This window comes from Mustela putorius, unplaced genomic scaffold (genome assembly GCF_011764305.1).
Source record: "Mustela putorius furo isolate JIRA1106 unplaced genomic scaffold, ASM1176430v1.1 tig00000174_pilon_pilon_pilon, whole genome shotgun sequence".
NCBI classification, from domain to species: domain Eukaryota; kingdom Metazoa; phylum Chordata; class Mammalia; order Carnivora; family Mustelidae; genus Mustela; species Mustela putorius.
Window position 1 is genome coordinate 25,934,379 of NW_025421304.1, and position 27,614 is coordinate 25,961,992.

The 27,614-nt window shown below is 51.5% G+C and overlaps 1 protein-coding gene across 1 annotated transcript; it reads left to right on the plus strand.

Moving 5' to 3' along the window:
* The first annotated feature begins 1,960 nt into the window (after window positions 1-1,960).
* Window positions 1,961-11,144, plus strand: CA7 (carbonic anhydrase 7). Its single transcript, XM_004744317.3, has 7 exons — window positions 1,961-2,153; window positions 4,733-4,930; window positions 7,895-8,013; window positions 8,755-8,850; window positions 8,954-9,016; window positions 9,517-9,672; window positions 10,364-11,144. The coding sequence occupies exons 1-7, from the start codon at window positions 2,114-2,116 to the stop codon at window positions 10,484-10,486; spliced, it is 795 nt and encodes a 264-aa protein (XP_004744374.1). The 5' UTR covers window positions 1,961-2,113; the 3' UTR covers window positions 10,487-11,144.
* The last annotated feature ends 16,470 nt before the right edge of the window (window positions 11,145-27,614 follow it).

Here is a 27,614-nt window from a genome sequence, read left to right on the forward strand (position 1 = left end):
AAAAGGGGGCAAAAATCCATCTAGGGTTGCTGTGCAGATGAAATTGGTTGCAAAATTATATGCATAATTCCAACTTTTTAATTAAATACTACAAATAAATACGGACTAGGCCTGGGTCACTCTGAAGGAAGAAGTAGCTCTGTGAAGGAGATACATTTGGGCCCCCTCCCCAGACCTGAGAGTGTTGCAACTCCCTCCAGGAGAAGGGACTGAGCAAGCTTTTGTCTTCTTGGTCTGGGGATGAGAGTTCTGGCTTAGCCCTGGGGCCTGTCACATGCTGATTCCAAGGGCCCCATAGTGCCGAATCTCTATCAGGAGCCTCCTGCCCCCACCTGCCGGTCCTATTTCAAGTAAGGACGCCTTCCAGCTCCTGGGTCAGAGAAGAGATCTAGGCAGGGCTGTGATGTCACTGACTGACCTTGACCCAGACAACCAGTTGTCAATTAATCTCTGCAACTCTAACTTGTGGAACTGAGGTTTGAGGCCACGAAGAGGGAAACTGAGATAACCACAGAGTTGGGGGGGGGGGGGGGTCCAGGCAGACAAGATGGCAGATTCCTTCACAAGGTCAGTGAAGAGCAGGGCTTGAAAAAGTCTCCTCTGGTCAAGGTCAAATGGCCCTCTACCTCCTGTTGGGTACAGATCCCTGAGTGGGATCTTCTGTCTGTCCTTACATCAACCCCCCCATTTGTCTTCCCAAAACTGCCTGCTGAGGCCTACTCAGAGATGAGGCCTATCCTTGGCACAAGGCCACGTCCTAACATGAATCAGATTGGGTGGCCTGAAGCCAGTGGGTGGAAGACAGAGGACTCACCAGCAAGGAGGGCACGGCAAGGACCAAGACTTATTGATGGGAAAATGTTGGGCAAAGGCAGGCAGGGAGGTTGAGTACAGGGTGGATGGCCTGAGTTCCCAGAAGGTGTGCCGAAGGTCATGAAGAGAAAAGGAGAGGAAGGACAAACAGCAAGCTGGAGAGGGATGGGCAGATAGTCCTGGAGGGAAGGAGGAAGCAGTGGAGAGAAGAAGAGGGTGAGAGGCAGGGTCTCAGACTCGGTTCTTGGCTCTTGACCACCTGTCCTCAATGCCCACTGGATGCTACTTCCTCCCTATTCCCCCTTTGGGGCCAGAGGTTTGGATTGCCAGTCCTGTCCCCTCTCCTAGACCCATAACCATGGGAACCCTGCCCCCAGCACCAAAGAGAAGTGGTAAAGAGCACAATGTCTAGAGTGAGACCATCTGGGCGTGAATCCTTTGCACACTGCACAGATCATGTACCTCTCGAGGCTTCAGCCCTGTCTCTGTGAAAGTGGGCTCTTGGAGTACCACACAATGTCTAGGGTAGCTAAGGGAGTTAGATGACCCAAAGGACCCAAAGCTTGGTCCAGCACCTGCCATATAGTGTCTAGCTCCAGTCCTGGACACTTGATGGTCAATGCACTTTGCAGTTTTTTTTTTTTTTTAAAGATTTTATTTATTTATTTGACAGAGAGAAATCACAAGTAGGCAGAGAGAGAGAGAGGAGGAAGCAGGCTCCCTGCTGAGCAGAGAGCCCGATGCGGGACTCGATCCCAGAACCCTGAGATCATGACCTGAGCCGAAGGCAGCGGCTTAACCCACTGAGCCACCCAGGCGCCCAATGCACTTTGCAGTTTTGAGGGGACTCTCCAATCCCGGAGGACTCAGAATCCAGAGTCCAGGTTCCCTGGTAATGGGTAATGGGATTTGCGGCTCACGGGATGGGATGCGATGTGGGGAACCCAGGGCGGTTCACGGCGCAGTACAGTGGAGCCTGTACACGTGAATAGGGGGGAGAGTCGTCCAGCCAGGGTGGGGGAGGGGAGATGGGGAGTAGGAAGAGGTCTTTAGGTCCCTTGACTCTCCACCTGGACTCAACTCTGGGGTTCAACTGGTCTGCGGGTGGGCGGGGGCGGGGCACCGCCGGCCTCTTCAGCCCAGCCAGGGGGTTGGGGGGCGGGTCCCCCGGGAACTGCTCCTCCCGCGCGCCGCAGCTTTAAGAGGCAGCTCAGAGGTAGCGAGCGGGGCCGGAGCCGCAGCCAGAGCCAGCGGAACTGAGCCGAGCAGGCAGGTGCACGGCTGCGGGGACAGCAGCGGCATGACCGGCCACCACGGCTGGGGCTACGGCCAGAACGACGGTAGGTACAGACCCCGCCAGCCCCGACCCTCTGGATCTAACCCCCTACCCTCGAGCCCAGTCGGATTTCCCGGATCCGCAAGCCTCCACCCTCCGGACCGGACCGGGACACCCCTCTGGTCCAGCCCCCAGAACCCAGGCCACCTGCCTGACGCGAGCCCTGGCTCCCCTGCTCTCCCGCTCCTCGCTCAAAGTCCGCGCTGCGACCCCGCCGGCCCCGCCGCCAGCGAGCCACCCCGCGGGTGAGCGTGAGTCTTGCCGCCTCCTCCGCGCAGCCCGACTGCCGTGCTCGTCCCGACCTGGGCCCCGACACTCACTCACCCGCGGCAGGCACAGGGGGCGAAGGTTGCCCTGGGCAGCGGGGGACGGTCGGGGCCGAGCGCTGTGCGCGGGTGTCTATGCGGGGAGCGCGCACGGCGTGTGTGCGGGGGACCTCCCGGGAGCCAGGACAAGGGCGCGGTGTCCCCGGGAGAGTTTCCCCGCGGAAGTGTCCGAGCTTTCTCATCGGCAGGTATGTGAGGAAGGGGGAGCTGGGGGTGCACGAGTGTGTCTGGGTGTCTACATCAAGGAGGGTGTCTGAGCACGTCCTGGTGTGAAGCGTGGGAGTGCGTGGCCCACATCAGCCTCCTGTCTGGGTGAATAGCTCCCAGATCCTGCCTCAGTTTCCTTAGGATGCAGAGGAAGGGAGAAGGAGGCAGGGGTGAGAGCCAGATGGCTTGAATGTGGTCTGGGGCAGGTCAGTTACCTTTTGAGCTATTTTTTTACCAAGTTGTGGTGGGGGTGTGGGGTAACGGCTCCCCACTTTCTGTCAGATGAACAATGAAGACCCAAGATCCACGCTGCCAGAAGGAAACCCCAGACAGGGCAGGTGGATGTGGGGAGACAGGGAAGTGCTGGTGAGAGAACACTCCTCATCTCCCCTTTTCCGGGAGTTACTCTTTGAGGGAGGGTGGGGGTCCTGGGCTAATCTTTGGGTTAGGAAGTGGCAGTGGGCCAGAGGAAGCTAGGGAGGTGCTGTGATGTGTCTGGCTCCCTCTGGAACACAGGGACACAGGAGCATACTCTGGAGGGGAGACCCCCAGATCTGGGTGTGAAAAAGCTAGAGACAGTCACAAAAAGGCAACAGAGACCAGCAGAGTTGGAGAGAGACGGAGAAGGGGCAGGTTGACAGTACCCGTAGAAGATCATCTTCCCTCCAGTACCGGCTCCGAACTAGCTTCTGGGTGCTTCCTCCAGAATTGGAGTCCCCTGACTGTTGGTCCTGCCTACCAGCTCTGAGCATACAGTATCCTATATGGCTTGCCCCACCGGCCTGCCTGCTCAGGCCACTGCCCCTCACCCAGCCGGACCTGGGCCATTCAGTCTAGGGGCAATGAGGGAGGGAAGGACAGAGGATAGAGGTGCGGGCATGCGGCATGCTCGCAGGACTTCAAAAATAACCCAGTGGGTCTGGGCCACGATTCTGAGTCATCCATTGGGGACACAGCTCTGTCGGCACCTGCTGCTGTTTTCTGAGGAAAACTTAAGAAGCCAAAAACGGGGAGAAGCACCAGCCGGCAATAGCTCTAAAAATAGGTTGCATCTCAGGATGTTCCCCAGGGAGATGCCGAGCCTCTCGGCTGCAGATGGAGCCTCTGGGAGGCAGGTGGTGGGCGCTCGTGGGTGTGCACGCAGGTGTGTGTGTGTGTGTGTGTACATGCTTGCACGAGTGTGTGTTTTGCTGTAGTCTTTTATTGCAGAGCTGGGTTTGCAACAGGGATGTTCATGTGTGATGGTGCATATGTGTGTGTCAGGTGTTGTTGGCAGGACTGTGGGTGTGTATGTACACATGTATGTTGCTGGGTCCAGCCACTCTGGGCCTGACGAACCCAGGTCACTGTGCACATATGTGTGCACACGTGAAAATCTCTATAGATCTGTAGGCACACACGAGGGGAGGGCAACTGGGACTGCCCAGGCGCAAGCTGTATGTTTATACCCGTACCCAAGTTTGTGTGTGTGTGTGTGTGTGTGTGCACGTGCACACGCACGCGTGCATGAATGGCCTTCGTTTCTTTCACCTATGAAATGGGGATCATGCTAGTCTCTGTTGCACAATGTGGTCGTGAGGGGCAAGCACATGTCACAGAGCTAAAGCTAGGTTGACTTTAGCTCTTGTTACTATAATCACAAACACCAACACGAACATGCTCAAGGTGTGGGAAGAGGCCAGATACCTGGGAGGACCAGGTCAGGGACTTCAGAGGCCTGGGGCCCTCTGGGAGCATGGGAGCATGTATTGGGAGTTGGGGAGGAGTCGCTGCCTGGAACCACACCCCCCCAGGCTTGTGGCTATCTCATGCTCCCTTGCATGAATTACATCTCTGGGCCTCCTCTCACCTCTGGGGGCAGAGTTTTAGTGAGGCCATTTTGCAGAAAGGAAATGGAGACAGAGAGGGAAATGGCAGAGGTGGGACTGGAGCTCCAAAGCAGGGGCTGACATCTGAAGGGGTATGGGGAGACTGTCCCCCACAGGCATCCTCCACCTGCAAACTCAGAGATCCAAGCCAGCCCGAGCCCTTGCCCTCTCCCCACCTGCAGGCCCCTCACAGTGGCACAAGCTGTATCCCATTGCCCAGGGAGACCGCCAGTCACCAATCAATATTGTGTCCAGCCAGGCTGTGTACTCGCCCAGCCTGAAACCACTGGAGCTTTCCTATGAGGCCTGCATATCCCTCAGCATCGCCAACAATGGCCACTCTGTCCAGGTGGACTTCAATGACAGCGATGACCGAACTGGTAAGTGGCCCTTGCCAGAGGCTGCTCCCCACCCCCCACTGGGGTCCTCACCCTGCATGCGGCAGGCTCAGGAAGGGCGGGATGCTGTGGTGGGGAGGGGAGGCTCCACCTCTCATTAGCTGTGAAGCCTTGGGCTGAGCCTCCATCTCCTTATGCATACAATGGGAGCAGTATGACCCTCCTTTTTTTTTTTTTTTTTAAGATTTATTTATTTATTTATTTGACAGAGATCACAAGTAGGCAGAGAGGCAGGCAGAGAGAGAGGAAGGGAAGCAGGCTCCCCGCTGAGCAGAGAGCCCGATGCGGGGCTCGATCCCAGGATCCTGGGATCATGACCTGAGCCAAAGGCAGAGGCCTTAACCCACTGAGTCACCCAGGCGCCCCAGTAAGACCCTCTTTTCCTCTCTGGGTCACAGAGAGGAAAAATAAAAAACGGAAGTGATGTTTGTAGTGCTGGCACACAGCAGATGCTCAAGAAATGTGAATTCCCTTCCTTCTCTTCCATTTACAGCTTTAGGTTAGGTTTGTTTTCAGTCCAGGCCCTCTCACTGACCTGCTGTGCGGCCCAAAGCCAAACCCTCCTCCCTGTGTGATCTGGCCAAGCCCAGAGAGAGAAGGAAGCTGGAGTGTTCTGTGTGCCAGGTCCCTTGCTAAGGTCTTAGGCAACTCTTTTATTCCTCTCAAGAACCCAACTCTAAGATGGGGAAGCAGAGACCCAATGAGCAGGGGCGTGCCAAAATCAGCCTGGTCCAACTCCAAAAGTCTTGTCTGCAGTCCACCCACAGCCTCAAGATTCCAATCAGCTTGGGCCAGAGAGAAGCCCGCAGAACTTATGACATCTGTTTATCCTTGGTTGAGAGTTCAGGTTCTTTCATAATAAATTCCTAGGCAGAAGCCTCAGAAATGCTCCTCAGTGAAGAGATTTTATCCTTATGAACAGGCCTATGAGGGGTGGAGTGAATCAAGGAGGGAAGCTGCTAGAGTTTCTTGCGTAAGGAAGTAATTGGTACTCTGGCCCTATCCACCTTTCCCCCCACCCACAATGAAAGCACACAAGGGAACTTAAGTTTCAAGAAGAAAATCAAAAAGCAGAGAAGAGGAGGGAAGCCAGAGAAGAGTGATCTTAGTTGCTTAGCACTGAGTTCCCTGGTAGGCTAGGAAAAGAGGGAAAGAGGACCAGTTATAGCTCTTGTTGCAGAAGGGAAGAAATCCAGCAGACCCTCAGAAGAGAGACACTTCCTGGTACTGAGTTTTTAATAAAGCCTCTCACCCAGAGCTTGGGAGAGGGACATGGGGCTCTTGATGACCCTAAATGACAGTTTTTAAAGGAGCAGTTTTCATATGACTATACCTTCTAACAGCCTTCAGAGGGCACTGAAGATTCAATTCAAACCTCAATAGCTTAGTGAAGGCTGTTGTTGGGAGGCAGGGAGGGAGTACAAGGGGGCATTGCTTCTGGATCAGTGATCCAGTGGCTTACTTTGAGGCCTGGCTCCCCTCTCCTACTAGGATACCCAGGCTCAAAGGAGCAGGGAGTCAGCAGAAGGAGAGTGGGCTTTGGGAGTGAGACTGCTGGGGTTCTGCCACTCACCGGCTGTGTGACTTTGGGCATGACATCTGCTTTTCCGAGCCTCAGCCATACATCTGTCCAACAGGGGTAATAATATGTTCCTCTCAAGGACACTATGGGGGTTGATGGCAACAGAGTGCAGAATACATGGTGAGGGCACAGTGAGTGACAATTTGTTCAATAGTCAGGACATTGGGAGAGGGCTAGAGGTGCTATGTTCAAGGGCTTAGGTAGGGAGTTTACTCCCTGATAGACCACACTGTAGCATCCCAGGTGGGGCATGCTCGGAGGCGTGGGCCCTCACAGGTCCTATCAGGGAGCTCAGCCTGCAGGCCCTACCGCTCCTGCCTCCCCAGGATGGGACAGCTTGATTGGGCCCCTGCCATGCCACCTTCCAGGCTCTCTTTGTTAACCCTCCAGCAATGCTATGGACAGACCCTGCTTCTCAGATAAGGCCAGGTAGCAAGGGTGGGCCTTTGGACTGTTCTGTCATCCTCCTCCTCACAGGCCCCACAAAGGGGCAAGGCCCTGCCCTGGTCACCCATCCTGGAGGGGCCTTAGGGTGGAACTCGGAGCCGAGGGCTGTCACCTGATCCCAGGGCTCCCTCTACGGCCAGATCCCTTTCACCTGGAAATTCAATCAGTCTCAGGAGGCCTTGTGTTTGGCCCCAGCTCACCAGGTATCAGGGTGAGAAAGTCACCAAACCAGCACAAGTAGGGACCTACTAAGAGGCCATGGGAGATGGCCTGGGTCTGGTCATCAGAGTGTGGACCCTTAGGAACTGCACTCTGGACAATACCAGGTCCTGAGAAGGCTCAGGGTTCTAGGGCGACAGTGTGATCCGGCAAGTAGGGGCTTGGGCTCTGGACTTACAAGGGAGATAAAGGCTTATATCTTAGCTCAGTGCCTTGCTGTGTGACCTGGGCCAAATATCTTGCCCTTTCTGTGCCATTTTTCTCCATTATGAGACAGCGATAACAACAGGTTCTGTCCCTCATGACTTCTAAAAGGCTTCCAGAAGGACTGAACAAAAGAATCCTTCCAATCTAGCCCGTGGTCAGGGATCCCGACATGAGAGTCCTCTTATTAGTGGTAATGGGGACCTGGGAGACAAGGTCCCAGCTTCCATACAGAAGCGGGAGGGAAAGGGGAGGATGGCCAAGTGGACTGGTGTATTCTATCACTACCTTTGCCACCTTCAGGCAACCACCATGGTCCTGCTAAGGGCCTAGGGAACTAGGTGAGCATGGCCCCAAGCGTAGTTAGCCCAACGAATTTTCCAAATGAAAACTTTCTCTGTGTCCTGGACACTGGACTGGTCCTGGCACCACCACCTGCTGGGCCACATGGGCTCTCTCACATCAATGACTCCACACCCCACTTCTTCCTGCAGTGGTGACTGGGGGGCCCTTGGATGGGCCATACCGGCTCAAGCAGTTCCATTTCCACTGGGGCAAGAAGCACAGTGTGGGCTCAGAACACACGGTAGATGGCAAGTCATTCCCCAGCGAGGTAAGAGCCCTCTACCTGAATCCCTTTACTGTTCGGGGAAGGACAGGAGAGTCAGGGACCTGATGGGTGCCTGTGTGGGGTTCTGGAGAGGGTGAGGAGGAGCACCCAGGGGTTTCTGGAGAGACACCTTCCACCTGAACTCTGCCCACTGATAGCCTGCTCTGTGGGTCCAGAAGGAGTTTTCTGAAGAAAAGTCCAGTCCCACCACATGCTTGCTAACAACCCTTTAAGGACCAGCCTGGCATTTAAGGCCCCACACGTAGTGGCTTTGCCTGACCTCATCTTTTCCTGACCTCTCCCCATATTGACCGGCATGTGATGAATGTCCTGTCCACACCCAGCTCCTGCAAACCACCAACCTTTTGCCTATGCTATTCTCTCTACCTGGGGTACTTTTCCCGAGGGTTTTATCTTTGGACCCAACTGCAGGCATTGCCTCCTCCAAGATGTGTCACAGGGAGGGCCATTATCTATTTCACAGTTCACTAAGGGCAGGGCCCCAGCCAGATTCCTCTTTGGTCACGGGGGCTCAGGAAAAGGTGGGGCTCAGAGCAGTGTGGATGCTAACTGTGACCACTGGGGGCTCCACTGGGGTTCTTCTGGGTCCTCCCAGAGGCCTGGGAGGTTTAACAGCCTTACCCCACTTGCAGAGGGGCCAGGAGTCCAGTGGGAGTGAGGGAAGCCCGGCTCTGAGCTTCCAGGGCCCCTCGGAGGCGCTAAGCACTGGCCTTGCCCCCGCAGCTGCACCTTGTTCACTGGAACGCCAAGAAATACAGCACCTTTGGGGAGGCAGCCTCAGCACCTGATGGCCTGGCTGTGGTCGGTGTCTTCTTGGAGGTAAGGGGTGGTTACTGGGGGCAAGACGGGCATGGGAAGCCTGGCGCTGGGCCTCATTCCAAACGTGGTGGGTGTTGGGCTCACACTACCCTTTCCCTGACAGACAGGGAACGAGCACCCCAGCATGAATCGGCTGACAGATGCGCTGTACATGGTTCGGTTTAAGGTGAGCCGGGGGGTCTGTAGCCCTGACCCGAGCAGCCTGGTGGGAGGGAGGAAGAGGGTGGAGCAGAGAGTGGGCCCATCCACTGCTCTAATCTGACAGCAAACCCCCGCTGAGCTGAAGGTTACAGGTTAGCAGCTGCAGGGCCCTGCGAATGACTCCTCCTCACCAGAGTCCGTGGCCTCACGGAGTGCCCAGCATACCACCCGGTTGGGTGTAGGATTGGTCAAAGGCCTTCTTACAGGAAGCTAAGGGCAGTTGAAGGACAAAGCAGAGACAGAACACAGAGACTAGAGAGCTTAAGGAACCACAGCTTTTACATACCGGCCAACAGGTGGACCGGGCCTGGGCCGGGCCGGGAGATGGCCTCTGGTATCACAGGCCTAGCCCTCATTTGCATCAGTGGGCCAAGGAGAAGCCTAAATCCTACCGACAGGAAAGAGTGGGGAGGATGCTGGTCTGGTCCGAGTGGCAGGTCTACGCTGATTCCTGCCCTGCCCCAGGGAACGAAGGCCCAGTTCAGCTGCTTCAACCCCAAGTGCCTCCTGCCTGCCAGCCGGCACTACTGGACCTACCCGGGCTCCCTGACGACCCCCCCACTGAGTGAGAGTGTCACCTGGATCGTGCTGCGGGAACCTATCAGCATCTCCGAAAGGCAGGTGAGTTTTCCCAGAGAACCAGGTGAGATGGAGTGATATGGCATTCAGGGCCCATCCCAGGGAGTGCGACTCTCCCAACCAACAAGCTATAGCTTATGGTCCCACCATCAAGGCTGCCACCTTTTACTAACAGACATTTAGATTCTTTAAAAAAAAAAAAAAAGTATGCTCAATGCCCAACGTGGGGTTTGAACTCATGACCCTGAGATCAAGATTTGGTTGCTTTCTGGATGAGTCAGCCAGGTGCTGCCCAGACCCCTCCCACAACCTCCTTTTTCTTTCGTGCTTTCTTTTTGTTTGTTTGTTTTTGTTTTCATATTTAGATACTTCCGGGAGTTCACTTGATTGTAAGTCATTAGGACCTCAGCACAGGCTGAGAGGCGAGGTCCCTGGATCCTAGGACCACCCCTACCAACTGTGTTAGAATCTGAATCCTGCAGGTGTGGATAAGTCTTAGCTAGACGGAATTGGAACTGGAGCTAGGTGGGGCAGCATCCAGGTTCAGGGGGCCTTTAGTGGGTAAATATTTGAGGTCGGGATCCCAAAGAAAGAACGAGTGGGGAGGAGTGGGGACAAGACCTAGGAGCAAAAGGAGGGAGAGGTGGAGCTGATTGGCCAGATGATATGTCTGGGATCAGAGAGGACCACAGCACCCCCGTTCTGCCCTGAGTATCTCTTCTATCTTCTCAAGATGGAGAAGTTCCGGAGCCTGCTTTTCACCTCAGAGGACGATGAGAGGATCCACATGGTGAACAACTTCCGGCCGCCACAGCCACTGAAGGGCCGCGTGGTGAAGGCCTCTTTCCGGGCCTGAGCTGCCTGCCTGCCCAGGCGGCCACTAGAGCACCATTTTCCCAAGGGCTTCCACGTCAGCAGACACCAAACCATCCGAGGCTCCCTGCCTGGGGGAGGGGGGGGTTGCTGTGGACCCCCCACTTCAGCTGGCTTGCTCCTTGGCCACCCTGGAGGATTCTTGATGGGACCCTCAAGTCAGGGGACACCCTTCAGCTGGGGACAGGAAGGACAGGAGCTGAGCATGGTCCAAGCCTGAGGCTGCCTCTGCTCTCCAAGACCCAAAGGCCCCTGGGAATCTCTCCCATCTTCCCCACTGGCAGTGCCAGCAACCCCACCCCGAGCTCACACTGTGATGGACGAGATCGAGCTCTCTGGGGCAGGCAGCTGGCATTGCCAGAAAGACTCAAGCAATAATTAGAGGTGGGCAGGGCTGCCCTCTCGGCGTTACCTCTTCTGCAGGCCTCCGCCATGCACGCACCTCACTGCCGGGCCATTAAAATCAGCACCCAGCCTGCTGGAGATGACATGGCCTTTTCCCTCCAGCCACCTGCTGCCATGGGCAGACACTGGCTACAGCTTCTGTAGTATCTTCCCTCAGCCCTACCTGGCCACCAAAGCCACCTACATGACAATCCATCCATGCAATTATTAATAAACTCATCTATTCATGCCACAAATACCCACTGAGTGTCTGGGCTGTATCAAAGACTGTTCTAGGCATTGGGGGAACTGACAGTGGTAAGTCAAGCGGACTATGTGGGGAGGGACATGGGTATTGAGTGGGTGAGAGTTATATAGAGGGCAGGGCGGGGGCCATGGAAACAGAGGAGAGGGGGAAGGCCTACCTCATCTAAATTAAACTCCAGTCAGTATTCCAAAGCAGAGAGAAGGGACCAGCAAGTTTGAAGCCAAGGGGAAGCAGGTGTGCAAGCCTAAAGGTGAGAGAGAGCCCAGAGTGTGGAGCTGAAAAGGACCAGGGGTGTTGGGGCCCTGGGGGAGAGGCTGGGACTCTCCCAAGGCGAATGGGGAGTCACAAAGAGTCTGGGGTAGAGGCAGATGTAGAACCGGGGCAGATCCCTGGGGGCTGTGAAGGAGCAGTGGCAGCAGGGAGGAGGTGGTGGCCAGTGGCCAGGAAAAAGGGGACAGGATGGTAGAGGTGAGGAGCAGTGGGCTAGATGAGAGAAGTTTAGAAGGTGGAGCCCAAGGACAGGGTTTGGCTATAGGGAAGGAAAGGGGACCCAAGGGTAGGGCCTCCACCTGGACTGGGGAGCCTGGGCAGGAGCTGACCAAGGTGAACGCAGCATTCAGGGCCCTGGAGGAGAGTGCTAGGAATTAGTGGAATGTTGGGGTCTTAGCCAGGAGAAAGATAGAGGGTTGGGCTGCTCTGGCATATCTTAATTCAAGGTGATCGGTCTAGAGGCTGCCCCAGAGGGGTACCCATGAAAGAGGGGGCCGAGGATGACCGGAGGAGGAACAGGAGGGAACCCTGAGCAGGAGCCGCTGAGAGGTGGGAGAAAAGTCACAGAATGGGATCCAAAACACCAGGGGAAAGGGACTCACTGGGGGCTGCTGAGGTGTCTGAACAGGGCTGGGGCCAGCATGAGGCCTGGCCCTGCATTTATAGGAGCCTGCGAGTGGGCACCTCCTTAAGTTTGCACCCTATGTGCCTCCTTGCCTTGCCCTAGTCCAGTCAAATCTGGAGGGTTCCCTAAGGAAAGCCCCAGTTGTTATGCCAGATGATGTGTCTGGGAGGTGTTTGTAACCCAGACAGACGGGCAGGGGGTTGAGGACTGAGGGGAGGTGACAGTCGGGACAGCAACTGTGAAGCAGAGAGATACACTGCTGAGGGGGCGCTGGGTCAAGGCCTTTGGAGAGCTGGGTGGGGGCCTGTCTGAACACCTGTGGGAGGGAGGCTGAGCTGCAGAGATGGGAGGGGCTGCCGGCATGTCTGTCTGCTCACTCCACCACGGCTCCTGTCACTGTCACTATTACCAGAAGGGCACTCCTGCATTACGGGGCACTTCTGAACTTTGGGTGAAGCCACAGGAAAAGGGAAGAATTGGGTCTGAGATGTTTAGCTTCGAGCCAGGGGTGTGGGGAAGGGAAAGCCTTGTTCTGGTGGGCCCTCTCACTCCCATGCTTAGGAAGAACCTGTCTCCAGAGGCTGGGGCTGAGGCTGGGGGACAGAAGGGACAGGGCCCCTCGATGAGAGGCCAGGCACCCCGGCCTGATATAAGAGCCATTCTCTTCCTCTGTATTGCCAGAGACCGTCTGAGGATGGCGTTTGCTTAGCTTGAACACAGGCAGCAGCAGAGAAGTAATGTTAGGAAAGCTGCCTCCAAAGTCAGGCCAAGGGCCCTGGGCAGGTGCCTGACTCCCGAGGATCCAAGAACTATTTTCACCCCCATTTTACAGATGAGGATGAGGCTGAGGGAAGGTAAGTAGGCAAGCAGCAGAGTGGGATTTGAACCTGGATCTGTCCTATAACTCTCCAGCTCTATACCACAGCCACTGGGCCCAAGGGAGGGAGTGGTGGGCATGGTGGTGGCCATATGGAGTTGGAACAACAGGCCGACGCTGCTGGCCATGCCAGGGACCTTGGCCAGCCCCTCCCAGGGATGGTGGCAGGACAGGCTTGGCACCACAGAGGACTTGAGAAATGGGAGCTGGTTTAAGAGTAATTATCCCGAGGCAGCCAAGAATCCTCACCCATTAAATCCTTCCCCTTAACTCATTTTTTTAATATAAAACTATTTTAAAATCAAAAGTAGCCTCTTTATAATCGCAGCCCAAGATCTGACCCTTTTACCTCCAAATGGGATGTCCCAGCAGGATCCCAAATGCCTCCAGCAAACCTAGCCTCAAGGGACCCAGGACCGTGTCCTCAATCCTTAGCCAGGGCAAGACTGCCTCCTGGAGCTGGCGCAGGGCACATGTGGAGCATTGAAGACGAGATCGGCTCTGCTTGTTCCCAAGATCCCAGAGAGCCCTCCCTGGCAGCCAGGGTGGCCCTCGAAAAGATCTGGGTTGGTGGACCAGGCCAGTGGCCACAGCTTGCTGAATCTGCAGTCTGGGGGCACTGTCTTCCCTCCAAACCTGGAAAAGCCAGGCCCTGGGTCTCAGAGCAGCTCTTCTCTGGGCCTCAGGAGATAGGGCTGTAAAGACCTGGCCCCCTGGGGTTCTGTCTACAGGGGACCTGCTCCCAACCTGAGGGGTCCCCACAGGGCTAGCCAGGGATACCCATCTGCCAAAGTGCTTGTTTACGAGGAAAGTGGCCTGTGGCCTGAGCAAAGGTTGGGGATACAGACAGAAATGGGTCTGAGGGGGCACCTGGGTGGCTCAGAGGGTTAAAGCCTCTGCCTTCAACTCAGATCATGATCCCAGGGTCCTGGGATCAAGCCCCACGTCAGGCTCTCTGCTCAGCAGGGAGCCTGCTTCTCCCTCTCTCTGCCTACTTGTGATCTCTGTCTTTCAAGTAAATAAATAAAATCTTTTAAAAAAACAAAATGGGTCTGAGGTGATGGTTGCAAGGCATGCTGACGGCACCGCTGTCAGAGTTCATGTCTGGGAGAGCACCCCACTGATGTCCAAGCTGAGAGGTCCTGGAGCAGGACAGAGGCTTTCGCAGCAGCTGGGGCTGGCCTGAGGATGGGGTCACACGACAACAGCTGCCCAGCCAGGACAGCTTAGGAGTCCCCCATGTCCACGGGTCAAAACATCAACTCTGAGCTTACCTTTGAAGGAGGACTAAACTGCTGTTTGTTCATAATTCCGAGCGGAGTGGGGAATGTGATTCTGGAGACTGGAAAGTTCTGGTATTTGTCCTGCAGCCAGAGGCAGGGCCTGGGGCATGCATCCCTTTTGGAGTCTTTTCTGCTCACAAACTTGGGCAGATGCATGGGCACCTTCATACCTGGGGCATTTTACCACATGTCACTCAAGTCCTCGGAAGCTTGTGTTCTCCTCTGTAAAACAGAAATGATATAATGTGAGTCACATATGTAATTTCAAGTTTTCTAGCAGCTCCATTTTCAAAGGTAAAAAAAAGGGGGGTACCCAGCAGGCTCAGTCGGTAGAACGTAGGACTCTTGGTCTTGGGGTTGTACGTTCAAGCCCCATATTGGGTGTAGAGATTTAAGTAAATAAATAAACTTTAAAAAAGAAAGTGAGTAAATATTAATAAATAAACAAATAGTAAAAAAGAAGTAAGTATATTTAATTTGAATAATATATTTTATTTAACTTGTGCCCAAAGTAATTACCATTTCAACATGTCATCCATATGAAAAAAATAACGAGATATTTCACATTGCATTTTGTGCTCGGTTTCTGAAATCCAGTGTGCACTTTACACTTACAGCAGAGCTTGATTGAGAGTAGCTACGTTTCAAGTGCCTAAGAGCACATGTGGTCAGCGGCTACCACATTGGATAGCACAGCCCAAAACGGATGTATCCCTTTGCAGGGCCGTCTGCTAGCAAGGTGGGCCGGTAGCCAGGCAAGGTGGTGGCAGGAATGAGCCAGATCTGCTCCAAGCCTCTGTCCTCCTCAAGGGCAGTTTCAGAACATTTGATGCCAAACTGGCTCCCTCTGTCGGGGCCTGCCACCTCCAGGAAACCTCCAACCTGGCTAGCCCTGCCCCAGGTCACTCTGCAGGACCTTTGCTGTTCCTCCAGGAGAAAAGCCAAGACCCTCAGCGAGGAACTGACCGCAAAAGACCATCAAGAGTGGGGGAAGGTAGTCGTGTCCCCGAGAAGGGTACTGGCTTGGTTGAGGAGACTTGATCAGTCTGAGAGGGCTTCCTGGAAGAGGGGTCCAAAGCCAAAGTAGTTGGCAACCCAGCAGAGGCACAGAAGCCTCAGCAGCAGTGAACATTTACCAGACCGAGAGGAAGGCCTGGCTATGACCTAGCATGTATCAACAAAGAGGGGATATGTGGCTGGGGCCACAGGGCTCCCCAGGCTCTGGAGGCCTCCAGTGCCAGGGAGAAGTTGACCTTATATACCCAGGTGGCGTGAGGAGCTGCTGGAGGTCTGGAGCAAGAGCTGGGGGCCTCCCAGATTAGAGGAAGAGGATGCTCTCTGAGGCTCAGAAAGCACTAGGCATCATTTGGCCTGACTCCCCCTTCCAACACAGGCTCAAGCGCAAATTCTGGCAGGTACAATTCATCAGGCTCTCCCGCTGCCCCTCCTCAGCCTGGCAGAATGGACGCACACCTGGGCCCTGGCGGTTCTTGGCTTGGCAGTCTCTGAGTCTAATCTAAATCCCTTCAGCTGCAATTCAAATATTTTTGTCTTCAGAGGCTTGGGAAGGTGAGCAAGTGGCTCTTCGGTCCCCCTGAGTTGTTCTCTCAGGACAGGCATTGTAGGAAAGGTAGAGGAACACAGGGCTAGAGGGTCATCTGGGCTCCCAGGGGTCCCTAGGTTTTCAGGAAGGAGCTCTTCCTCCTCCTCTGGGCATGGTGGCTCCAGAGGGCACACCATCCTGTCTCTCCAGCTTCCCAGGCCTCCCCAAGGAACTGGGAAGTGGGTCCTTGCTCGGCTGCTATTGTACCTGCATGTTCAAGAGTAGAGTTTGAGGGCACCTGGTTGGTTCAGTGGGTTAAAGCCTCTGTCCTCAGCTCAGGTCATGATCTCAGGGTCCTGGGATCGAGCCTCGCATTGGGCTCTCTGCTCAGTAGGGAGCCTACTTCCCCCACTTTCTCTGCCTATTTGTGATCTCTGTCAAATGAATCAACAAAATCTTAAAAAAAAAAAAAAAAGAGTAGAGTTTGGAGGGTATAACTTTTTCAGCCCGAGGAAGCCATAGTAAGAATCAGTAAGCTGCTCAGAGACTCCCAAAGGATCCACACCAAAGGATTTCCTGTTCTGACCCCTCTCTACAGACAGAACAACTGCGGCCCAAAGAGGGAACAGAGTCTGTCGAAGTGAGCTGGGGGGAGAGCTGGGATTTATGACTCCTGGTCCAGTGCTCTTCACTCCTCAGGAGAACCTTACACAGCAGGAAGACCCGTACACAGAACAAGCGTGTGCTTGCCTGTCATGGAGCCCGGAATCTCACCACTGGAGCTTCAGTGCTCAGTTGACGTGGTCCCCTGATGAAATGCAGGTGCCCCAGGGAGGCAGTACCACCTTCTGGTGGAATGATGTTATCACCTCCCTTTCAGTCTGCCCTGTGACTTCTCTGCGTCTCAGTTCCACATCTGTACAATGTGTCAGCAGGAGGGCTGAGGGGTCTAAGGTAGGACTTGAGGGAGGAGAGAAAGCAGATTTCCCAGAAGTAGAGGCAAGCTGTGGCTGAGTTGGGGGCCAGATGACAGCTCTGGATCTCAGGATGTGCGTCACCTCCTGGGCCCCCAAACTACAGGGGGCCAAGGTGCTGGGCCCAAACCAGCACTGGAACTGAAAGAGTCTCCCAAACCCCCCAGACCTATGCACATCAGTGTAACGGGATTACCTTGGCTGAATTTCCAGCCAGCCCAGCTAATGTGGGCTCAGAGCTTATTTGAAATGGTTTACAGGAAATAAATACATTTCCTGTGTTTCACATATCGAAGTCCATGAACTATGCCACATACAACAACAGCATCTGTACTTCAGAAGTCAGTGCTTGGAAATGATTTCTCTCCTAGGAGAGCAGAGCTCTAATGGTTTAATTTCAGGCAGAGGCAGGTGAGCTGAAAAGATATTTTGGGGGCAGCCAAGCTTTTGAAGCCTTGGCCCCAGTACTAAATCTAGAAGCCTGTGGTTTCTGGGGGCAGCAGAGGGGACCGAGAGGGGGGCTCTTCCCTCTTGTTACAGCTTGGGTCTACTAGGTGCAGAGTTGCTCACATGGACCCTATGACCCCAGGTTGGGGGTAGGGGTGCCCTACGTCAACCAGGCTACTTTAGCTGGTGCCAGTGGTGGCTCCAGCAACTCCATGGGTTCAGATCAGGGCAGCAACAGCCAGCTCTACAGTCTTGGGGGCGCCTGCTTCAATCTCAGTGCCTCCTGAGGTTAGATGTCACACTGAGGAAAGAAAATCAGGTGTCTGGCAGCAGGCAAAAGCTTGACCAATCTCAGCCAACTTTCCTAAGCCTTTACTGTAAGCTGAGACCCCCCAGAGATGGATCCTTAGTGCTTGTGTCCCGTAAGACTTGGAATGTCAGGAAATGTCAGGCTTGGGATAATTCACACTGACACCCAGGAAGACTGTGGTTGCAGCCACAGGAGCAGAGAGATAGGGATGGCTGATGTTTAGGGCTCTGCTAGCAGACCCAGAATCCATTACCTCAAAACCTTTTCAGTTTAGCATAATTTCAGATGTTAGAAAAGTTAAAAAAAATAGTAATACACTGAATATACTGTAGACTTGTCAACAGACTCCCCATTTTATCGCATTTGCTTTCTCTCTATCCCTCTTTCTCTCCATATATATGAATTTTCCCAGTGTACTTCCTAAAAATGAGGGCATTCCATTATGTAACCACGGAATGAGAATCAAAAGCAGGAAATTAACACTGTTGTGTTACTATGACTGCATCAACGTACCTTATTCATATTTTGCCAATTGTTCCCAATGATGTCTTTTGTAACAGAAATGACAAAAACTCCCAGATCGTGTCCCGGATCATGTACTCCATTTGGCTGTCCACTCCCCTTAGTGTCCTTTTCTCTGGACAGTTCCTCCATCTGTCTTTGCCTTTCATGACACTGAAACAGTCAGAGAGGACAGGCCAGTTAGTAGTAGAAAGTCCCTCAGTTGGGTTTGTCAGATGTGTCCTCAAGGAGACTCGGGTTATCCACTTTTCATAGACTGAACACATGGAACTAACATCCAGAGCAGCAAAAGTATGTTTCCAACATTCCCCCAACCCCCATGTCTTCATCAAGTTCCTACCTCCCCAAACTAATCACTATCTTAACTTCTAAGAGGATAAATTACATTTGTCTGGTTTTGAACTTCAAATGAAATCATTCATTTCAGAAACCTTCCTAGCTTCTGACTTTTTGGCTCATATTATGTTTGTGAGATTCTCGGCACCGACTTTTTTTTTTCAGAGCCTACTTTTTATAATACAAATGCAATACCTCCCATGATGAGCCTTCGGTGGAAATCAAAGAAAATACAATTTATCTACATACCTGATTTGTTAAAAAATCACTTAAATGCCTCAGTTGTAATATAAAGGACAGTCCTTTATATTACATGTTTATATATACAAATAACATACTTTTCAATAAAAAAATACGTGTATCAGGAATGTAAATGCTAGCTCACAAGGATGTGATGAGATCTTTTGAGGTGTACACCCATATACAAAGGCCTCACAACATGGTAGCTACAAATTCATTCCAGGGAGAGGGACATGAGTATTTTGCCATCATGGTGTGATTTTCCTAGATGGTGAACAACTCCTATACTCTTCAGAACAGACATGAAAAGATTCCATCTACTCACTGAAATTGAAAAGCATGTTTATCCACTGTACAATGTTTCATAAGTCATCATATTTTAACTCATAGGGGGTGAAATTTGTCTCACAAGATTATGAGCAGAACAACCCACAAATTAGACATAACTGGTAAAATTCTGAACGACACAAAGTACAATAATTTGTTTTATATTAAAACTGTGCAAGCATTACTCTCTGTTTCTAAATAAAGTGGAACCGGGTTGTATGGAGTGAATAAGTCATGGGGATAAAACATAGAGGACAGGGAATATGGTCAGTGGTATTGTAATAGTGTAATATGATGACAAATGTTCCTACACTTGTGGTGAGCATAACCTAATATATGGATTTGTCACTGTGCTGTACACTTGAAACCACTGTAACATTGTTTATCAACTATACTCCAACTGAAAAAAAAAGAACAAGGCTGTAGGCTCCAAAGAAGATAAACCGATTCTTCTCCTGTCTGAACATCCAGGTGAGACATTCAAAGGTAGGGCAGGACTCGGACAATTCTTTCTGTGTCAAACTGCCCTGTAGGATTTCTAGTACCACTGACAACCCCGAATGCCAGGGGTCTCCCCAACCATGTAATAGGTGCCCCCAAGATACCCTAAATGCTCTCCAAGGTGGTCCCATGAGTCGAGGACACGAAAGAGGAGGCCATCTGGAGGTCAAAGGACCTCAGGGAGAGGCACCTGAGTAGGTGAGAGGGTAGAGGGTTGGGGTGGCCTGAAGAAAGTGGGGGCCCAGGTGAGAGCACTAATGGGGGGTTCTAAGGTGGGACCTCTCCAAAGTCAGCTCCAGAGAGAATAGGTTGCTTTCTAAGGATGGAGGGTTGCAGACACCGTGTGAACTTTGCTGCCTCTCACCCAGCTCTTCCCTCAGAGGATGCCACCAGACCTACACTTTCCTGGTTATCAACTACTCTGGGCCCCTCAAGGACTACACCTAAGCCACACACTGAAAGGATTATGGGGCCCTCATATTGGTAATTAAGTACAAACACAGTGCAAGATGTTACTAAAGTGGTAGGTAACTATAAAGAAGGTAAACATAATTCTGATTTCTCTCCTCACACTTATTTCAATAAATATTAACTAACAAATTATTTTAAGGCACCTTCCTTTGGATTTCCTCTAAGACAGGCTCCATGTGCATGTGGGGTGACCCACCAGTGAACACAATCTATGAATTAACTTCTTTTTAATGAATGGACTCATTTAATTAACTCCTTCATTAATTGACCCATGACTTTTTGAAGTGGGTACCATTCTTATTTCCATTTTGCAGATGAGACACTGAGGATCAGATTGATGAAGACACTTGCTCTAGGACACATGATTGGAGCTGGGGCCAGGACTGGCCTACCTCCGAGCCAAGACTGTGCACCATTCTCTAGGCCCCTTGAAAGGCATTAGGTCAGGGGATGCCTGGGTGGCTCAGTCTATTAAGCCACGGCCTTCTGCTCAGGTCATGATCCCAGGGTCTTAGGATCAAGTCCTGAATCGGGCTCTCTGCTCAGCAGGGAGCCTGCTTCTCTCTCTGCTTCTGCCTGCCACTCTGCCTACTTTCTCTCTCTCTCTCTTTCTCTCTCTCTCTCTCTCACACACACACACACACACACACACACACACACACACACACCCTCCCTCCTTCCCTCCCTCCCTCCCTCCCTCCACCAGCTCTGGGAAGTGAGAGATGCTCAGGTGTTTCCTGCAGTATGTTTACGCCCCCTTGTGGCCACATGTGAGGCTGTAGCTGGATCTAGATTGACTAGTCCATTCTAGTCAATATCCACCAGGAGGGGCCCAGCCTAGCTTCTTAGCGAGCTATGCTAGGAAAGAACCTTGGGAGCGAGGTGGGGGAGTATATTTAAAATATTGTTGCTGCTGTTTGTGCTCCTGCTTTGCTGGGCACCCTAAGCTCTTGCTTCGTCTGCTGTCCAGGGACTCCCGTCCAGGGTGGAGCAGGAAACTGGTCAGTGCCACCAAGCACCACTTGGCTATTGGGAAAAGAGCATATGGAAGCCTGAGGCAAAAGCCCCACTGTTCACTAAAGGTATGGAGGATTGAGGAGGGCATGCCAGGCAGGGGAACAGCAGGGGCTTTGCCCTGGAGGTAGTTACATGAAACTGAAGTTAAGTGTGGAAAAAAAAGAAAAAAGAAGGCTGAATTAAATTTGACCCAGTCTCCAGCATAGCCTGGGGATGGGGGTGCCCTGATTACAGTGATGGGTCCTAGTTCTTCAGACAGAAATAGCTCCAGAGCCAAGGAAAGGAGGACAGCTCTGCTTCAACACCCCCACATACTCCTTTTTGCCCCCATTCCATAGTCACTATACAGCTAGGAGGAGGGATATGACCCTGCAACAAACATGGGAATGACTGCCCCCGTTGAGCAGATGGTGATACAGAGACTCTAAATTTGACTGATGTCCCTTGCTCAAGTCATGCATCCAACTGACGGCAGTGCTGGGGTTCTTATGTCTGCCTGACCCATAGCCCTGCCTCTGAAACCACCCATTACATGGGGTACCTCGTGCTAGAAGAGGCTCCTGTCTTTTGGAAAAGCAGGTATAAAAAATGCTCAAAAACTTCATAAATGAGCCCTGAGGTCACAGTGCCATCCTGTCCCTAGGCAGGGAAGAAAAACTACACAGTCTGTGGGTTCTCAACCTTCTACAAGAAGTAGGGTGTTAAAGTGGAAGTTTAGATTGTTGCTATTGGCCGATTAAAGTATATTTGGTTTTCCATGAGTGTGTTTGCAAGGCACTAAGAGACCAGGCTCAGAAAGGACACACGTCGTTAGCACCCATGGAGATGAAGGCCCAATTTAAATTAGTCTTTACCTAAAGATGCCTAAATAAGGGGTGCCTTGCTGGCTCAGTCAGTAGAGCATGTGACTCTTGATCTTGGGATTGTGAGTTCAAGCTCCACATTAGGCCTAGAGCTTACTTAAAAATAATAATAAGATTGACTAAATGAAATGATAGAATGGGGAGAGAGTAAAGGTCTTTCCCTCAGGGGAACTCTTCCTCTGGCTTCAGAGAAGCTCCAACAGGCCCCTTAGGCTATTAAACATGGATAAAAAGCTTCTAGAAGAGTGGCTTGATTGTGAGTCCAGAGAGCAAGGCTTGGAGCCTTCTTAGCCACAAGCATGAAAGTGGGACCCCTAGGAACCTGGGTAAGTCGATTCAGGTCTCTGGACTTCATTTTCTCTTCAAAGAATGACTATCTGAGCATTTCATAAAGTACATAACCAGATGTGAGTAGATTTATAGCAAAACAGAGGACCATGGTGAAATATTTAGAATTGCTGCAAGAAAGTTGGATAAATTCCTTTTACTGCATTATTTCTTGGTGCCTTGACCAAGTCGATGTCATTGTGAATCTGTTCCAGGGGTGGGTAGTACAGATGGGACTCTTTATCTCTCGGAGCTTTTTCTAGGATGCTGCTCCACGAAGCACACTTTTAGAAAGTGAGACGCTTTCTCCTGTTCTTTCCAGCCCTGGCGCAAGGGTTAAAGATGGGGAAGGCAGGCCGGGCCATAAAATTCAAGTACAAGACCTTTGTCCTTGCTGTTTTTTCTTCAATGGAATGCTCTCTCCCATATAGGACAGGCTCACTCTCTAACTTCCTTCAGATCTCTCTCCAAAGCCTATCTTATCAGAGGAGCCTTCCCTGATTTCCCTGTATAAAACAGCCTTGGGGTCCCTGGCCCTCTCTCCAGCTGCCTCCATTGTCCCAAGGCAGCCTACTGTGACTTCTCCTTTCCCAGTCCTACATATAAGGGTGTAGGACAGGCATTATTGGGGATTTTACTGATTATTAAATAACGTGATGCATGTCAGAAAAGAAAAAGTGTATAAAGAAACAAATGGAAAAGGAAAAAATGTGAAAGTTTCATGACCCAGAGATAAGCACTGTTTACAGCTAGGTGCGGGCCCTGCTGTTCAACTTTTCTCTGCACGCAAAGATACAGGCACAAAGGGAAGAAGAGGAGGAGGAAAAAACCACATAAATAAATAACTGTTATTATGACACACACACACACACACCCAGTTGTAATCTGGCTTTTCATCTGATGTTCTCTTCTGTCCTAGCTAATAGCTCCTTCCTGGTCTTTCCAACCCCACGCTCAGTGTCTTGTTAGATGTCGGGGGGACACCTGCTCAGGTGACACTGTACCCCCTCACCCCTGAGCCTAGGTCACTGTGTCCCTCAAGGAATTACCCCTGGGCCTGAAAGGGGTGCTCCAGGGCCTTGGGGTGGGAGCCTCACAGGAGCAGCACAGAGCACCTGCTGGGCACCCTTAGTTTCTTAGAGAATTTCACAGGGTAGCATAGGCCACGCTGCAGGGCCATTGCTTGCTGATGGAGCCTACTCCACACCCTGCAGCTACAAGAGAAGGCACGAGAAGCGTGGAGGGGCTCCAGGGCTGTCTTCCAACTCCCTCTTGCTTTCTCTTACCCATACCAAACCCCAAGAGTGGTTCTTCTGCTCCACTCCAAACTTACTTTCAAGAAAAGATATGAGTCACTGGCAACTTGAAGTGCCAGTGCCAACTACCAGGCCCACAAAACTGCCCCTTCCAAACAAGGAGTTCTACAGAGGCTCAGAGAGAAGAAGTGACCTGCCCAAGACCACACAGCAAACAGGAGCAAGAGCTGGGCCTCAGGCGTAGGACTCCAGGATGATGGAAAATCCTGGGCCTGCCAGTGAATAAGTCTGAGTCAAGATGACTGTGGGATGGTGGTGGCCAAGGAACTGATTGTTTTGGGGTTATAGGAGATGACCTCTGGCCTAGGTCATCACAGCCTTGGGTGCAGCTGATCCACCAAGCAGGTAAAAGAGACTGATCTGTGTTTGGAAAAGCCTTCAAGAGACCGAAGTACCGAATGAGTTTTCCCCTAAGGGGTCTGCCCATCTGCCTCCAGGGAAGGCCAATCTTTAGCTTTGGCTCTACTACCTAGGAGCTTAACACAACCACTTTGAGGCTTCCTGATAACCTGGTGAGGTCTGTTGCTTCAGAGCAAGTTTGAGGAGAGGGCTGAAACAAGACTTGCATTTTTAAAAAATTCCCAAGCCTTTGTCACTAGTGTCCCCAAGACTTGCTAAATACGTCCTTGAGTTTGCTACTCTGTATGGATTGTTAACCATTCCCTCTGAAGGAGAGAGGGCCCTGTGTGTGTGTGTGTGTGTGTGCAAGCACACACGTGTCCATGTGTGTGGTCAGTTTGGGAGAAAATGGCACCAGGAAAAGCCACCTGCTTGGACAAATGTGGTGAAGCTGAGTTACTTGATTTGGGATGGCACCAGTCTGGGATACAATTGTCTGAGAGCACAGATGTGCTCAGAGCAGTGGGAAGGTTTTTCTGGGTTTATTCAGATGTGTTGAGGAGCGATGATGCCTCTGAACCTCTCCATGGATAAGTGCATCTACTTGCTGGCAAAGAAGAAAGATACCTGAGGTTTCTACAGATTCTCACAGGCCTAGACGTTATAACTATATCTATAGTTACAGACGTTATAACTATCAGGCCTAGATGTTATAGTTTTGGCAGTTGGGAAAAAAAAAAAATGGCTGTACCATTTCAGTTCCCCCGACACAACATTATCCTCAGATCCAGCTTTCCTAACATTCCATAGAAACTCTTGTCCGTGTAGCTAGCAACTCAGGGAATTTCTCCAAAATCATCCAAGATATCTAACTCCCTACCCAGGTCAGGCTGTTTTTTAAAATACAGTTTTGCTGCTGCTGCTGCTCCTTTTTCTCCTCCCCCTCCTCCTCCTTTCTTCCCCTGATTATACAAGATAGGCCAGATGGAGTGATATATATGTATGTTTACTGTAGAAAATTCATATTGGGGGTGCTTGGGTGGCTCAGTGGGTTAAGCCTCTGCCTTCAGCTCAGGTCATGATCCCAGGGTCCTGGGATGGAGCCCTACATCAGGCTCTCTGCGTAGCAGAGAACCTGCTTCCTCCTCTCTCTCTGCCTGCCTCTCTGCCTACTTGTGATCTCTGTCTGTCAAATAAATAAATAAAATCTTTTTAAAAAAAGAAAATTCGTATTGTTTACCTTTGACTGTCTCTCTCTCTCTCTCTTTAAGATTTTATTTACTTATTTGATAGAGAGCACACATGCAAATGTGGGGAAGAGCAGAGGGACAGATAGAGGGGGAGGCAGAGGGAGGAAAGGGAAAGAATCTCAAGCCCACTCCACACTGAGCACTGAGTGTGGAGACCAAGTTGGGACTGGATCTCACTACTCTGATCACGACCTGAGCAGAAACCAAGAGTCAGATGCTTAACGGACTGAGCCACCGAGGCACCCCTACCTTTGACTATCTCTTCAAGATAAATTAAAAGAAGTAGAGTAAGTGGATCAAAGATCTATCCATTGGGTAGCCTCAATTTACACTCCCAGCTGCCTAGATGGCAATGCCTACTCACCAGTATGAGTGTTGTTTTTTTTTTTTTCAAAGATTTTATTTATTTATTTGACAGACAGAGATCACAAGTAGGCAGAGAGGCAGGCAGAGAGAGAGGAGGAAGCAGGCTCCCCGCAGAGCAGAGAGCCCGATGCGGGGCTTGATCCCACGACCCTGGGACCATGACCTGAGCTGAAGGCAGAGGCTTAACCCACTGAGCCACCCAGGCGCCCCACCAGTATGAGTGTTTTAATGTTTGTTCATGTTCATGTTTTAATGTTTGTCAGGCTGACTGACAAAAACCAGTATCTCATTTTAATTTGCTCCGTTACAACTGAGGCCAAGTATTTTCACATTTCCTCAGAAAACGATAGCTGATCTGCTGCTTTTCCCTTCTCAAGGAGAGTAAGTCCTTTTCCTTCATTTGTCTTCTTATAAGGCCTTGAAACAAAGAACCACTAGGAGACTGGCTGGAGTTCTTGGGCTGACCGTCATATGTCAGTGACTGAGCTACTAGCTATAACCCTTGAAGGAAAGTTCCAGTGCACACAAAATTATCAAGGGCATATTTTTATTTTGGAATTGTTGTTGTGTGTGGTAACTTAGAAAAATTCTGTGGTTTCAGAGTTAACAGAATGCTATAATTTTTCTCAGGAAAGTGTGGTGGGGGCAGCCAGCTGTGTGTCTCCAGCAGTCACCTCAGGCACCCATAAACACCTACAGATGGAGTAATTATGCTGTGTCACCCTTTGTCACCCCAAATGAATTATCTATATGAAAAATAAAAATAAAATTGCACCATTTCTTTAGAATGCCTTGGAGCTACTTTTAGTTTCAGTCTGAACGAGTCTTCTCAATATCCAGGAAGAGAGATAATGCAAATTATGCAAATTATGACTTACAGATAAAACTTCAGGAAAGGGCCAAGGGTGAGTGGCAGTATGTCATACCAGGAGTAAGTCTGACAGGAGCTGTCGGATGGCACACACGTCCTTGGGTCCACATGGGCTGGCCAGGCTCTCCAGGTAAGCTGGCGTGTCTTCCTTCCTGAAGAACACATTCTCAGGGCTCTCTAAGTGGCCTCTCTGGTCATGAGTTTTCTCTCTTCCAGGAAAGGACTGCACTTGCTTTACAACAGTTAGTAGAAGAGTTTGAGTAAATCCATTAGTAAGCAAATGGGATAACCGGAATCCCACAAGGCAGGGGACTGAGGCATTATCTGGTATCTTGGTTCTCAGCCTTTCTCAACCTACCAACTGCTAACCATTTCGGGTAACTGTCAGTGACCAGACCAATGTAATTGTCTTTTGAAGGCCCAATGGTCCCTAGGGAACCAATGAAGACTGCAGAGCAGGAATTTAAGTTTTAGAAGGGTAACTGTCTAGTCTACGTTAGAAAAGCTGATATAAATTGAAGTGGAAGGCAGGGAGCCAGATGAGAGGATTAAAATAGGGCCCTGAAGTCGCTGGAGACAAAAGCCTGGATTGGAGAGATACTTGGGAGATAAAGCGAACAGGATTAGATAACTGACAGGAGAGGGGGTAGAAAGAGGGAGAGTAAAGACTCCCAGAATTCCAGGGGCACCCAGGTGATTCAGTCAGTTAAGCCTTCGAGTCTGGGTTTGGGCTCAGATCATGCTCTCAGGGTCCGGAGATCCAGTCCCAGTTAGGTTTCCGCGTTCAGCGGGAGTCTGCTTAGGATTCTCTTCCTCCCCTCTCCCGCTACCTCTCTCTCTCTCTCTCTAATAAAAATCAATAAATCTTTAAAGCAAAAAAAAAAAAAAAAGACTCCCAGGCTTCTGGTTTAGGCCATCTGGGAAGACAGTGGGCCCATTACTGTAGGTTAGGGCAGGAGAGCAAGCGCAGGCTTGGCAGGAAGGCGTACCTACCGCCTCCAGAAGGAGGTGTACAAGTGACTGAACATAAGGCTGCGGTGCCTGGGAGAGGGGTCTGGACCAGTAGGCAAAGCAATGGAGAGGAAGCCGTGAGGTATTATTAACAAGAGTAAGGAACTGGAGAGGCTTCTCGGTTTGGGGTGTGCAGAGTGTGGGAGGTAAAGCGGTGGGGTTCCAGCCGGACGCTCAGCCCCCTCACCATTCAGAGCCCAGGAGACTGGTGGGGATGGGTGGGGAGGAACCGGATTTGGTCCATCCCGCCCTGCCCGCCCCCTTGTCCTCCTCGGCTATTGGACAATTTCTCCGTCCGTCAAGAGCCCGCCTCCTCAGGTGAACCAATAAGAGCCGGCGAGAGGATGCTTCCTTCTCCATCTAGATCTGCACA